Here is a 15292-nt window from a genome sequence, read left to right as displayed (position 1 = left end):
GCACTCTCTGAGTAAAGTATTTCTTCCCAGCAACTAATCTATATTCCTCTCTCCCAACACTAGAGAAATAAAAATCAGACTCCCATGGTGTGGTCACACTGAAAGAAACACACAGAAGACTAGAAACTGGAAAGCAAATCACTCTACCACCCATTTTTCCAGTAAAACAGGGGCAGCAACCCAACACACTAACAATGGCACAGCACAAAGCCTGAAGGCTGACACTCACCCGGTCCATGCGGTTGTGGTGCCTAACCTCCAGCTGCTCCTTGGCCTTCTGGAAGCGGGCATGCTCATTGTCATCAGCAGGGGTTTCAAAATAGACATCCACATCATCAGTTGGCACTGAATGAAGAGGGAAGGGTAACCAGAGTGTCAAGAAACCGAATCCTGGATTGCAGAGGGCAAGGAGAGGAATCTCCACACCTGCCTAATCACTAGTCTGGTAAGCTGAGCCTACTGAACCACCACCTTTCAGAGTCTGTTTTGGAATCTTTACGGTGCCAATTTCCTGTCCAACACCAGCTCCATCAGCCCAAATGACAGTGATGACCACAGCTCCCAACACTGTTTGGCCTACACAGTGCTGAGGTGAACAGCATGCAGCTCCAGAAACAACACCTGGCATGATAGGATAAAGAACCCCTTTTCCCTTCCCTCCCCTTCCATATTGGCTTTGGGTGGTTTAAGTGACATTCTGTGCATTTGCTGTTTGCTGACAAGCTGGCTCCAGACATCATTAATACAACTAGGGAGTTTGACAATAAATCAGAACAAAACCAGTTATTTTACAATTTAAACCTACCTTCCCTACCAGGCGCACCATGCAGGACTTACAGGCAATGATACTAGACAAGACAGCAACAGAAGGAAGCTGAGTGTGACAAAGTGACTTATCCAATACACTGGATGGTTTGTAACTTCAAGACACCCAAATTCAACAAGGCGAAAAACAAAATTTCAGAACTAGTAAACTTTAAGTGTATACACAATCCACACCAGGGGCTCTGCATTCCATATACTGCAGTTCAGGAAGTGTTGAAAATGCTCCTACTACAGTTTTAGGAACTGCACATCCCAGAGCCTTTCTGAAAGATCTGTCACAAACATGATGGACTCTGTTGTTGCCCTTTGCCTGAGTGAAAGCACAAAGGGACAGTTAAGGCAACCTGTCATCCATATTGGTTATTAGGGTGGAAAAAACTCTGGCATGTCATTGAAGACAGCATGCTTCAGAAAAAAATGACCTGGCACTTCAGCATGAACAATGGGTAAGAGTTTAGCATGCACTGCACCCACCAACCTTCCCTCTAACTAGGGGGAAATAATGACAACATACAACACAGGCACTATTGTTGCATGCAAGGGACAACGTCATATCAGTCCCATATTCTGGCCCTGCACCTGGCATTTCTGAACCAGGCTTGGACACAGAGAACTGTCTTCCCAGCCCCAAAACCTTCAGTAACAGGACAATCTTCTGTACAAAAAGCTCCTGACATCCACATCATTTCTTTCACCATCTCAGTTAGATCAGCCTAATCTAAAGCACTTGCATGAAGCACATTTTGTAAACAGGATTACAGCTGTATAGTCAGGCTGCCAAGCCCCAGATAACACAAAAAGCCTTTCAAAAGCTTTAATGGTAGCTGAAGTGGAAGTGCTGGAGTTCAACAGTAAGATTAATAAGGAGGTTAAAATGTTTTGGTAGTTTTATCACCTGACATAAAACCCAGTTGAAATTTGTGCCAAAATCCTTAAGCACTCAAAAACACAGGGACTGAGTTGTGATTTGTATTTCATACCAAGCTGAAAAATAGGAATCTGAATTCTATACTACTGGTCTGGTCTTTAATTTCCAAAATTAAAATAGCAAGAAAATGCCTACTACCAGGAGAACAGTAGCCTGCTTTTCAGGATGTACTGTCAAAAGTAGGCATGGTAATGTAACTGGAGAAAACAAGGTCTCCCTTACACATATTTTGATTAAAAAGCCAGTCAGGCAAGAGGTCAGAGACAGCTCCTGGTCCCTGCTATAGATCTGGAAGAGGACAGCTAAGCCCTCAGCAAGAGCTTCAAGTCACCAGGGAGCACAGACAGCATATGGTGAGGGGCACTTTCCCCAGCAACAATCACCCTATGGACCTAGGGAAACGGAGACAGGAGGAGGCTGCTGCAGAGGGACAGACACCAGAACCAAAGGAATAAGCTACAGACAGGTCCTGTATTGCCCAAGGGAAGGAGGAAGAGACACCACGCCAGACAGACAGCAGCCAGCTGCAAAAGGCCAGTGGGAGGCAGGACTTACTCATCATTTTACACACAGCCATACAATACTCCTCTGACTCAAAATTGTTCCTGTTGCCTCCGCAGCCTCCATATATAAAGCGAATGCATTTTCTCTTGCTAGGATCGAAGTACCAACGAGGCATCACAGCCCGGCAGGGCCCTGTCATGGCCTCCTGGGAGCAGACAGCTGTGTGGAGATGGGTGAGAACATCAGCTGGTGAGGAGCATAGGCCTTGCCGAGCGATTTAAATGATGCAGAGGTGGCTCTACCTCGCCCCTTCCTCTGAGGCAAAAGCCTCAGCATCTCTGGTGCACCAACCCAAGGGCTTCTGTCAGTTTTGGGGGGTTTAACATTCCAAAGCATCTCCATCACAAACTGGTCAGGAAGATGCCTGCACGTGGTGCTTTGGAGATAGCCAAGCAGCTCACTCTGTCTCTACATGGAGCTCTCATCTACGAGAGATTTCTCCAAAGCCAGCAGGAATCTGTTCTGCTGATGCCACAGCATTATGCCCTGCATAATGCTCTCAGTGGGAGAGCCTCCACTATATAAAACCAACAGCATGGAAAGCCAGTCAATTAAGGCTGCTTAAAGCATCAAAGGATGTCCAGTTCACAGCACTCTGCCTGGACAGACACCCCACATCTTACAGGGCAGGTGTAGGAGCAAGTGAAAAAGCAGGCTAAAGAAAGGGAGTGATCTCCATGCCAGCCTCAGATACTGAGGTTTTAAGGTTTGAAACATCTAGGTTTCATCTACCAAACATTAAAACTTCATGTAGCTATGGCACAGGGAATGCTTCATGGTGAGCCAGAAAGAGCAGCTGGATTGTTTTGAGGCAAGAAAGCAGTGTATAAATTAGCAACTGTTCATGGTACTTCAGGGAAAAAAGACTGTATACCCCCAAAACAGACACCCCAATCATATTCCTCCAAGCCTCTTACAACACTTGCAGATCTGCAACAGCCCTGTACACATACGAGCTTAGCCTTGTTTCAGCAAGGAAAATTATCTGCAGCATGCTGGCATTTTACCAAAAAGATGTGAGAACTGCTGGCAATGATTCAGTGATCTGTAGCTAATTGAATTTCATTCCCTTTCTGCTCCTCCCTCCTCTGCAGACACTTCTACATACAGGACACCACATAATGCTGAGGCACCACACTGTGAGCCTTCTGCAAGGGCACCTACCACTCCAAAAAAGCTGCCACCAGAACAGTAGACTCTACTATTGCAGAAAGTATACCTTAAAATATAATAAAGTTGGGGCAGTTGCGCTGGCTGGCTTTCTTTTGTGGAAGAGAAGTGTTTATGCAAGGCAGCACCAAGGATGCTCCTCACCCTTAAATGACCAGATGGCACTTCTGCAGAGTATGGCCTACCACTTTCAGCTTCCTTGTTTTAAGCTGGTATAAACCACTAGATTTTAAATTTACCATGTACCCCAAATATCCCTTTAAGATTTTCCCAAAATTTGCAGGTATGTCTTTTCTGACTCATCACTGCACCTTCATGAGGTAGCATGTTCAACATGCCAAACACTGGGCTTCCTGCCAGCAGAACTGCTGTTTACTGCAGAACTGTATCTGGAAACCATATGGCCCACGCTCTAGAGAGTTAATTCAACATTTAAAACGAGCATTGTCAGCTTTCCTCTGTTTGCTAACTTATCTGGCAAATAAAACTTCCAAGTGGTACTTATAGACTTGATCAAAACCCCATCACTAACTGACAGCCAACAGGAATGATCTTAGGGGAGCAGGAGGCCTGTGGACTGGAATGCGTCTTACATTTCATGTCACTGCTCACTTCTTTTTCAGTCATAGCCTTATCACTGCTGGGCTCTGTGGGGGTCTCTTCATTGTAGTCATCAACCTTGTAGCTGTCATAGTAGTAATCATGGTCTTCTACCAAGTCCTCCTCCTCTTCCCCTTCATCATCATCATCGTCATCTTCCTCCACAGCTGTTCCTGTGAAGTCTTCTATACCCGCCTCTGTAGGGAACTCACTGGAGGGACACAGATAAATTAGGGAGTAAAGTTAAGGCTAATCACTTGGATGTACCAGAATAATGATTCTTTCCATCTGTTCCAGAAACACCAGAAATGGGAAAAATAAGTGTACCAACTATTGATTAGCCCATCACTCACAGCAAGGGCACATCCCTCACTACAGACACTCCTGCTGCTACAGGCAGAGTTTCTCCACAGCTCTGTCTTCATCTGGCCTCTTTCCATTTTTCAGTAAGTGAAAGTCTAACCTTAGGACAGGTTCCTACTGTAGAATCCCAGAATGGTTGGGGTTGGGAAGGACCTTAAAACCCATCTTGTTCCACATCCTCCCCTGGGCATTCCACTATCCCAGGCTGCTCCAAGTCCCATCCAACCCGGCCTTGGACACTTCCAGGGATCCAGGGTCAGCCACAGCTTCTCTAGGCAGTCTGTACTAGGGCCTCACCATCCCTCACAGGGAAGAATTCCCTCCCAGTTTCCCATCCAACCCTGTCCTCTGGCAGGGTGAAGCCATTCCCCTTTGTCCTGCCCCTGCATGCCCTTGTCCTTGAGGCTATTTAGGTACTGAAAGGGGCTCTAAGGTCTCCCTGGAGCCTCCTCTTCTCGAGGCTGAATGATCCCAACTCTCTGCAGGGATGAAGGGAGAGCAGGTATTTAGTTCCTCTAGTAAAAGGGGCACTTCAAAGTCAATTGTCTTCTTCAGGCTCAGGACACTCCTTTAGGAAACTCAGAAGCACAGAAATTTGCTCAATCCTCACCACAAGAGACTTACTGTGCGAAATATTTCCAAGCAGCAGCTTCACTATACAAAACTGTCAACATTTACACCAGTAAGAACTCTACCTCTTGTAAAGGTCATAGTCTTCATCCTCATCCTCTTTAGACAGAGCCTCATCCACCACCTTCGTCTGAGGACAGCACACATATTCTGTTCCGTGAAACTGGTCCACTCCGCAGGGCAGCAGCATCCCGTAGCTGTGCAGGATCATCCCTTCTGTAAGACAGGCCTGAAAGGGGAGCCCATTCATGTCAGCTCAGCATCATGCTCTTCCTTTGGATAAAGATCAAGTTAGTCTATCAGAGACCCCAAGAATGGTTTCAGTTTTATAACATAAACAACAGCAACATATGACCTAAATCTGAACATCACAGAAAAGTGGATTTGAAACCTGTAGTGTATTTAAAAAAAAAAAAAAAATAGAAGTCCTAGATTCAAAAAGACCCAGTACTTCCTGGTATTAACACTTTACACCCTGGCCCCAACAGCTACTGGTTTGTCAACCCGGCAAAACTCAGGGGAGAAAACCTGAACGTTTTGTGCCGACTCAAGGGATGTGAACTTGAGAGAACCAGAAGGGGTGTTTGCTCTTCTGGGCTGGCCATTTCAATAAACTTTATCTGTTAAATTTCACATTGGAGCAAGTGAATAATTACTCAAATGGATTTTGTGTCAAGATTATTTTACCATGCTGTAGATCAAAATCAATCACATAATTCAAGAACAAGTCAAATGCAAACTACGCTTAGACATTATGTCTATACACTTCTCTTAAGCTAAGGAAATACTTGGCTTTGAGGTGCCCAGAAAAGAATGCAGAAAAGCTTTATTATACCCATCAGAACCATTTTGTGCTTTGCTTTGTTACAGCACGGATTTTAAATGAGCCAAATATTGCTGGAAAAGATCTCCAACTACATTTAAAGTAAATTATTTTCCAGTTTGCTAGACATTAACAAGTTTACCCTCAATTAAAAGACAATTCCTCCAGTACAGCTTTGTTTAGATGGATTCTTGCACACAGCATTTCAAAGAAATAGGAATTTTAAGCAGAGCATCCTTAACCTCATCTGGTTAACAACTGGTCTTTGTGTTGCTGTTTCTACAATCGGTGCTGCTACAAAATGGAAAACATGCACATTCTGTCATGATCTTGTTTTTATTACCACAGCTTGAAATAGGAGTGCAGAGCTTTTGCAACAGTTTAGCTAGTAAGATAAAAAAAAAAAAAAAAACCACAAAACCACCCCCCCAAAACCATGGGCCAGATTTATTCTGAGACTGTAATCCACCTCTTACGTAAAACCTCCGCTTTCAGTGCCAACAAAACACAGATTCCTCCCAGGCAAGCTCTCCCAACCAAATCCTCAGCAGCAGAAGGCACATTAAAGCAAAATGTGCAAGAAAAACAGGAGCTATCCTCTGCCCACTGTATCTCCCAGGAAAGAGAAAAGAAAGAGGCATGAACCATTGGTTAAAGTAGTATCCCAGAGAGCTGATTTCAATTCCTAGCTCTGTGATATGGATAAGCTATTTAGGACAGTTTTTCAAGAAGAAAAACTCAATTGCTACAAAGGGCTTTTAACTCAACTCAGTACTTTTAAATTTTTATTTTCTTGCTATCTGCCTCAGTTCATTGACTGGAACATGGGAATTAGCAATACAAAGAGAAACACTGCTATGTGCCAACGCTAGAAGCATCTAAGTGGACAGATCCAGAATACACACTCCTGTCCTAGCAGCTCCATTACCTCCTTTGCCACAGTGTGCCAGTGCTGGTGGCTTTCACACACATCCATGCGCTCCTTGTGGAAGAACCGGCATTTCTCGGGAACAAGCAGGACGTCACTTACAAACTCACCCACTGAAAAACACAACGACCACAGTTCACACTTGTCCAGCTTCCAACAGCAATTAAAGACTCCATCAGAAATCCCCCCAAAGTGCACTCTGCGCATGTGTGTGGTGGTTTCAGTAAACCGGGCAGAAATACCAAATTAAGTGGAGCCAATTTTGGTTCACCAATACAAGTTTCCCAGCCAATGTGCCAATTAACATACTGGGTCTGGCACTGGCAAAACACCAGTGCACCCACTAGAATTATTTACTCATTTTCTGCTGCAAGACATGGATTAGGAGCAGAGCAAAGCCGGCTCAAAACTTTAAACGGTACAAAGAAAACTTTATCAACAGAATTAAAAGCAATAATAGTAAGAAATCAGAATAAACCTTCAGAACACTTCTTCTCCCCCCAACTTTTCTTTCTTTTTCCCACTGAGAATGTAAAAAGACAAATGTGCTATTTTCAGTCAGTTCACCACTTTTTAAATAATCTTTCTTCACTCCACTTAGGGAATCTCTCCTGCCATGCCATGGAGACTGTTTCTTAAGAAACAGCTCTCTCGCAGTTTTAATCTTCACAAATAGCAGCCGCCTGGAAATCTGCAATCATCAAGTCCCTCCCACGATTTGGTAGTTTTCCCACAGCTACCACCATGGGTCATTTCAGCTTATGGGGGTGCAATTTTAAGGATGACCTGTTCTCGTACAGAAACAAAAGATTCTCTTCTTTTATCTCTGGCAACAGAGTTTTTCTTCTTCCATCCCTGGGGCAAGGTTTCTCGTCTCTCTACTTTCTGTCTCTCTCTATTCACGCTCCTCATTGGATCACAGCTACTTCGACATCTGCTTGGTTCAACACGGGTGCCTCTGCTCATACCTGCGCTTAGAATGCTACATCCCCCCAGGGCATTCCGTGAGTTACAGGGGAAACAAAACATCTGATGTATCAATCAATGTATCAATCTTCACCATAGCCTTACAAGAGAATTTCAGTCCAAGACTAAGGCATCTCCTCAGTCTCCTCCCATCTGGGATTTGACTCCTTCTTCACCGACCTCGGCATCTCCACCTTGTTTTCTTCACGTGTCTTCACCTTTCCTTTTTCTCTCCCTCGAGAGAAGACTGATGGCTGCAAGTTTCAGCTATGCACTCAAACAGTCAGTACCTCGCCAGGGCCTGCGCACGGCCATGTGGTCTCTGCCAGGCGCCCGCTCTGCCTGCATGGCTGTTTGCCAGCCCCTGCCGTGGTCAATTCCAGCCACGGGGCTGTTTCTGCATGGGGCTCTGGGGTTGCAGGGCTGCCTCTGTTCTTGGCCACATGGTTTTCCACAGTGCCAGCAGTCCTCACAGAGAATCACTCCCATAACTCCTGGATTTTATCCTTAACTAAAAACCAAATTACGTTAAATCCCGACAATGTGCCTTGAGGTTTTAGTATATTCTTAAAGGAGACAAGTCACACCAGTTTGAAAATTGTTTCAGAGAATCTAAAAAAAACCTCAGGGATTTCAAGGTAAGAAACCCTGACCACAAGGTGATCTTGCTGACCCCTAAAGCTGAACTGAAGGCAGAGTTTATAGTTCATGTTAATAAATAATTGTTCTTCTATGAAAGAACTGAATAAACAGATTTCACTCAAATCTTTGTGAAGACTGTGTGTGTACCAGCAAGTTTCATCTACTTAATTGCCTATTTTCAAATGAACTTCATCATACTAAAGTTCCTTCATGCTGTCTGCTGCTATAACAGCCTGGAAAATTTCATATGCCAAGAGTATTATCTATGTTTTCAGTATTTGAGCAAGTCTCGTTTGGTTTTGTTTTTTTCCAGATGGTTTAATCAAGACCAATTGCAGCACATTCACTGCTCTAACCAAAACACAGAGGGCTGGAAAATAAAAACTGTGCAGCCTAAATATCAGAGTACAACCAGAGTCAGCAAATACACTGCATTCCAATATCTAGATAACCACAACCTCACCAGCATGGGGAAGCTTTAGCACCATCTTTGTGCAAAACCCAGACTTTTGCTTTTGACGAAGGAGAGAATTTCTCTGCTGTACAGACTCTAGTTGGACTTAAAAGCTATTTATCCTGAATTTCCATCATCATTCAATTTGGTACCAACACGTATGAATTACGGATCAGAACTAAATGAGCATCACTTACTGTTCTCAACCCTGCAAGTCCAAGCAAAAACTGCCACTGGAATCCAAATGTGAAATTTTCTCCAAGATTAGCTTTTTCTTTCTTTCTTGAAGATTCAAATGCTGCATTCAGTAATTTTAAAATAAGGAGAGCTAAACATTCTCAGAAGACCAGGAAAAGATCTTCAGCCCAAGTGTTTCAAAGCAGCATTCCCTTCAGAGATTACCAGAAGCTTTAGGAGTAATTTGTTAAAATTGGAGAAAAGCTTTGAAGTCAAAGACTTTTTCTCACAGTCTCCACAAAGCACAATTCTTGTCCAACCAATCTTTCACACAACCTTTTCAAAATATATTTTAAATATTGATTGCATGACCAAATTTTGCAGCTCCTTACTGTTGATACTAAAAGATCATGGACGCATCCACAAAGTACAGAGAAGTTAAATAGTTTAAGATTGCCTGATAATTGAAGGCAATGAAATCAAATTACCTTCATCACCCCTTTGCAATTACTTACATTTTAAATTAACAGAGGTTGTATTTTCCCCCTTTTCTTATCTCAAAATAGGCCAGATAGAATTTTTCGTTAATAATCTTTCATCCTACTCTATCAGCAAAGGTTCAAATGCTTCGGTAAGGAAAGTAAAACTGAGCAAACTTTAAAACCAAGAGACTGTGGTTCTGGGGGCTGGGACAGAAGATTCACAGGTTCTTCTCTTCACCTTTGAAATACAAAGGAGCTCTCCTTGGTAGGGAGGGGCAGAGAAGATTAAACAGGGTATGGTGACAAGATTCTGCCTCAAAGTACTCTCTGCATTAATGTACTGAGGAAAACACAACTAAGAAAGGGAACAAAATCCCACAGTTTGACTACAATACCAGAGAAACGCACCATCCATTTACAACAAGCAACTTGTGGAATGCTAAAGACAAAGAGATTTTATAGATATATGGACTCCAGACATGCAACTCAGATCTGAAAACCAAAGCTGCCTCACAGGCTGGGGTCTGTAAGTCATGAACACTGTGAAATACACTAATGAAAAACCTGAATAAATAGTTTAATGCTTACAAAATTTTGGGGCAGTGTCAGTAAAATCATCTTATTTCTCAGCTGGAGAATAGGCTTGCAGAAGGATTATTTCTAAAAGAGATAAATACAAATCCAGGGATTTTGCTTTCATCCTTATTTCCATCAGAGGTTCTCCTTATGATTATGGTTGTTTCCCAAACCTCCATTTCCACATCTATAAAGACAAGCACCTTTCTCCCAGCATGTGTCCACAATAAATTTTATGTTTAATGAAGTGCTTTATGATTGTCTAGTGGAAGGCTTTACACAGAGGACAAAGTACACACAAAGTTCTGCTGCTTTGCTGGTGTTCTCCCATGTCAAATCATAGGGCAACCAGAGATACGGACACAAATTATGAAAACTGGTTCCTAGTGAATGCTCCCAGCAATCAGACTCTGCCAAGACCTCTTTCAAGTCTTTTCCAGCAGATAACTGAAAAAGTCAGTCAGCTGAGACTAAGCTCACTCCTAAGAACATATGTGTGGCAGCGCAGTGTCACCCACAACCCACAGGTCAGAAGTTACAAGTTAACCAGTTAAAACATGCTGCCTGATTCCAGTGGGTGGGGAGATTCTGGAAAGCAAAAAGAAATCCATCACAGTTTATTTCATCTTTCACAGCTTATCTGCACTTAACTATCACAGTTCAAAACCGGGACAGGGGATACAGCTGCAAGAAAAAGGGCCTCTTTGAAACAGCAAAGTTTAAATATAGTCATTGAAACAGAATAGAGATCTCTTGCCAAGACCAAGCAGGAAGCCTGAGCACACTAAGCATTTAAGTCTCCAAGGCAACAAAATATTAAAGCTTCACAAAAATAGGATCAAAGTATTAAATCCCAGTGCCTTTTTGGTACTCAGATACAATAGCCTTCAGGTTTTTATGGCAGTTGCAGAAAGAATGGGGATTTGTTTTTCATGCCAGCCACCATTATTCTATCACAGCTGTTACCAAGCTGTCGATCTGCTCCAGAAGGCAGAGTTCCATCTTGTGGAAAGGAAAACACTTCAGAGGAATCGTGGAAATGACAACCTGACACAAGACAAATCCTACAAACTGAGTTGTTCTCTCTATAAGAATCCAGAAGGCAACTCCTTGCTTCTCCCACAGGAATGCACAGAACACCCAGAGCACACACTTACCCAGGCACTTGTAGGGCACGACGACATGAGCGTGGTCCTTGCACTGCTTCTTCCCACGCTTGCACCAGCTGTCAATGCTGACAGGCTGGTTGGCTTCTACCACGTTGGTGATCTGAAGGTCTGGGTACATCTGGGGAGCAGCACAGAGAGGTTTCTCTTCAGAAAGAACAGAGAATGTGAAGAGCAGCTCCCACCAGAGTAGTAAGGCTGATTTTCTACAGAGGAACAAGTTGGAGTTTGCACATGGACATACACTCCGCTTTGGATCAAGCTCAGAACAGAGGGAGACATAAAAAAAGCTCCAGCTGTCTGGCACACAGGGTTTCAGAAATAGAAAGCCACTGCTTTGAGGCAGAAGAAAGCCAGGTCAGGGCAAGAGTCATCACTGTCTGAGAGGTCTGGATTTGCACAGCATTGGAGGAGGAGCATTTGGGTATTTGGGTTTGGAGGAGATATCGCCATTTAATTCTTTCTGGAGCAGCACAATACTCCCTGGAACAGCAATCACCAACAAACAGCGTGCAGTAACATCTTCAGACTCTCTCGTCACTTGTCAAGTTATGCCCCCACCTCCTCAGGTTTCCTCATGCCTGGTCCATTTACAATATATTAATTGGATCCTTATGCCCTGCTCAAGTTCTCAAGTCCAGACACTGACTTCTGTTTAGGCTTCTACCACATGAAAAAAATGCAGCCTCTGTTATATCAGCCTTGTAAAACAGGTCAAAAAAATCTTCCAGTCCAGTCATGGTAAATTCTGTTTCTATCCCATTTAAAAAAAAAAAAAATACATTCCTTGTAGTATTTTATATGCCTGCCACCTCAGAGGAGCAATTACAGACACTGGAAAAGACCAATATGTTACAGTGTATCTGGAATGCACTAGAAGATATATATTTTTCAATAAAACCCCAAGAGTTTAAAAATACTGACAAACTTGGAAAATGTTTTTCTAATATTCTGGCTAATCTGAACATGTCACTGAGAACAGCACAGCTGTATTCTACCTAGAATAGGTGTCAGGCTCCATTTTACAAAATAGGGAGCAGATACTGGTTAACCAGCTCAGCAGCAGAACATCAGGGTAAAGCTCTGCAAACATGTAAGATACCTCTGACTTACAGACCAAGGACCTTCTGTGGCAGTGTGAGCTGATATGACATAACTTCTAAGTCCCACTGCAGTGTCCTCCCTGCTCTTCCTGGACAATAACACAGCAGGACAGTGCAGAGAATTGGACTAGGCAAAAGCAAGCTCATCTCCTGCAGAGTTAGTTTGCTACTGAGCAAATAAATTCTAATCCAATTCCTTCACAGCAGTGAAGATTCAGGATTATACAGAAAAATCTCACCTCCTGGCAGTATTGCAGAATCTCCTCCTTTCTTCCAAAGCAGCTCTTGGTCCTGGAAGTGTCAGGTTCCCATTTCCCAGTCTGGATGTTCACATGCATATTTAGCTTCCCGCAGAGCATGGCAATTTGAGGTTCTGCCACCGCAAACCCTGTCCCAGCATTGGCTGCAAGGGCCTGGGAAGACAAACCAAAACAAAACACCTTGACTGCATTATCTGGTCAAAGGCTCAACAACTCAAAGAACCAGAAACCCTCTGGCATCTTCTCAGACAGCTCCTGCTTGAATAGGATATCAGTGGAGTCTTGTAAACTATTTTGTAACAACATTCCTTGAGATGCTGAACCCACCCCAAGTTTTCACCAGCAAGGCCTTTGTTTTCCCAAACCCTATTTTTATAATTGAAACAACAGCTTACCAAACCCAAGAGTAACTCCCGCTGAAAGGCTAAACTAGATGTCTGAAAAATTTACTAAATAACTAATACTAGTAACTTTTAGCAGAGGACCTCTGTGAGGTTACACATAAGCAGGTATTACTACTACAGATAAATTGTGTCCTAGTGCAAGAATCCTGCTCAATGTTAAAAGCTATGCGTTTATCCTAACGTCATTGAATATTTGGGACAGAAAGACCTAGGACTTTTGCTCAAACATACAAATAAAGATAATTTCTGCTGAATCAGAAAACACAGCTGTGACAACCAGCTTCTCAAAGCCTGTTGTGTCCCATTCAGTGCACTCTTACGGGGAGCTCTTTCAGATATCCATTCTGTGCACTCCCCAAATGTGGGCCTGGGCTGTCAGGTTCTTTTCTGCTGGTACAGTTTGGTCAGGGCCCCTTTCTGAAATCTTGCTGGCTGACCAAAAGAAGAAAAGAGGAGTAAATTAAATTGCAGACTTTTTTTTTTTCCCTGAGGAAACCAAGTGGATGCTGGGAGCTGAACATGCTTAAATAACTACTAGCTGCTGTAAAACAGAAAGAGGTATAAGGTAAAAAGAACAGATGAACTTCAGAAGCTCTTTAAAGTGTTTAAGGGAACGGAATCCATTTCAGCTACTCCAGATAGAAAGGAGCAATGCACAGAGTCTGCTGGCCTTAAGCTGCTTTTCCACTGGCAGGCAACACAACCCCAGGTTCCCAGTTCTGCCTTCATATTTAACTTTTTGTGCACTGGTAAATGCATGAATTGGTGTGGGCACTGCTCATTCCCTATTGCCTGTAGTCACCCATCAATTCATATCAATATTTGTATGCTTAAAGGAAATAAAGGAGCAAAGAGCAGAATTCAACTGGACAACTTCTTTGTGCAGCTCTTAGTTACTGGATATTAGGAAAAAGAGTAACTCCATTACAACTAGATCATTTCTCCCCCTCCCCTTATCTCTCTGCCTGGAGATAAGACATTTCAACACTCAGAAAATCAAAGACTGTTTAGTACTAAACACAAGATTAGTACTTGGGGGAGAAAACCAAGCTGAGGCACAAAAGCATAAATTCAAGTATTAACTGCAGAAAAATGACCCCTTGAGTTTTAAGTATTATTCACCTGTGCATCATTTAAGAGAAACAGTCTGATACAGTTGATTTCTACTTACTCTGACCCTTCTAACCAACAGATGCTCATGACAGTATTTTTTAGCACAGACCACAAAATAATGAAATACCAAATTATATGTAAGAGATAGCAGCATTGATGACCCAATATCAAAACGCTTCCAAGTTCATGTGTATTTTCAAGTTTACTGCTGGTATGTTTACTGTACACTCTGTCCTAAGGAAAAAGAATCATGTAGTTCAGGTACAGGAGGAACTCTGAGGAACAGACTGAGGCCGGTAATAATGGTGCATTAACTTGGTTCTATCAGAAATCTAGCCTTTAATAAACATCTTACAAGTGCACACAGCAGAACCTGTGACAGGTCTTGCACCACCCTCCTTCCCTGATGTGTCTTCAGAAGAAAGAAGCAAAAGTAGAATTATCCTTCAGAACTCTCTAAACATGCACAAACTTTTTAAGAGGCCCTTTTTAGCTCTCTCCAAACAAACACCACTTTGGTACCAACAACCAGAGAGCAGGGGACCTGACATGCTAAAGCAAACAATCCCCAAAACAATTTTGTTTGATGACAACATTGCAACCACATCCAAGTTCACCCCTGGGGGACAAAAAAAAAAAAAAGTGAAAAGAAATGCGAGATCAAGAACTCAGGAAGCAATAACCCTTGTAAGAATATAGGGCATCAAAAGTGAATAAATGTATCTGCTATGATAGCACTGCTGACGCCTGAAACCTGGCTCCTTCGAAGCAAACTTAACAAGTCTGCAGCACAACAAAGGAACTTCCTGAGCAGGAGAGGTGCAGGCTCCTTCGAGAGGCAGAAACATCCATAAGTAATCCATTCATCACACCTCTTGCACGAGAAGAACTTCTGTTCGAACACATACCAGCCTCCTGAAATCATGACCACCCCCTGTTTACATACTGATGTGAGCCAGTGTTTGTTTTTGCTCTCTCCCGCTTGCTCCCTGCAAAGGTATCATTCCTCCTTCTTGGATTGCTCACATAGTTTGCATATCAGTCGAGTGCTGTTGCCACGGCTACCAGAACATGCTAAGCCCCAATTCACAGCTGAACAAACAAGACTAATTGCTTGA

At 43.0% G+C, this 15292-nt stretch overlaps 1 protein-coding gene across 2 annotated transcripts in view; it reads right to left on the bottom strand.

Annotated features, from left to right (window-relative positions):
- Positions 1–15292, bottom strand: part of APLP2 (amyloid beta precursor like protein 2) — a 52669-nt gene that overhangs the window by 18050 nt on the left and 19327 nt on the right. For both annotated transcript variants that reach the window (XM_062508778.1, XM_062508779.1), the window contains exons 2-8: positions 12637–12810; positions 11286–11415; positions 6832–6944; positions 5146–5309; positions 4081–4298; positions 2309–2476; positions 230–345 (exon numbers count right to left, since the gene is read on the bottom strand). In XM_062508778.1, the coding sequence (XP_062364762.1) occupies positions 230–345; positions 2309–2476; positions 4081–4298; positions 5146–5309; positions 6832–6944; positions 11286–11415; positions 12637–12810 (1083 nt within the window). The remainder of the gene's footprint in view (positions 1–229; positions 346–2308; positions 2477–4080; positions 4299–5145; positions 5310–6831; positions 6945–11285; positions 11416–12636; positions 12811–15292) is intronic.

The sequence above is a fragment of the Cinclus cinclus genome, chromosome 25, assembly GCF_963662255.1.
Source record: "Cinclus cinclus chromosome 25, bCinCin1.1, whole genome shotgun sequence".
NCBI lineage: Eukaryota > Metazoa > Chordata > Aves > Passeriformes > Cinclidae > Cinclus > Cinclus cinclus.
Note: the sequence above shows the minus strand (reverse complement) of the source record. Positions and strands in the feature narration are given on the sequence as shown.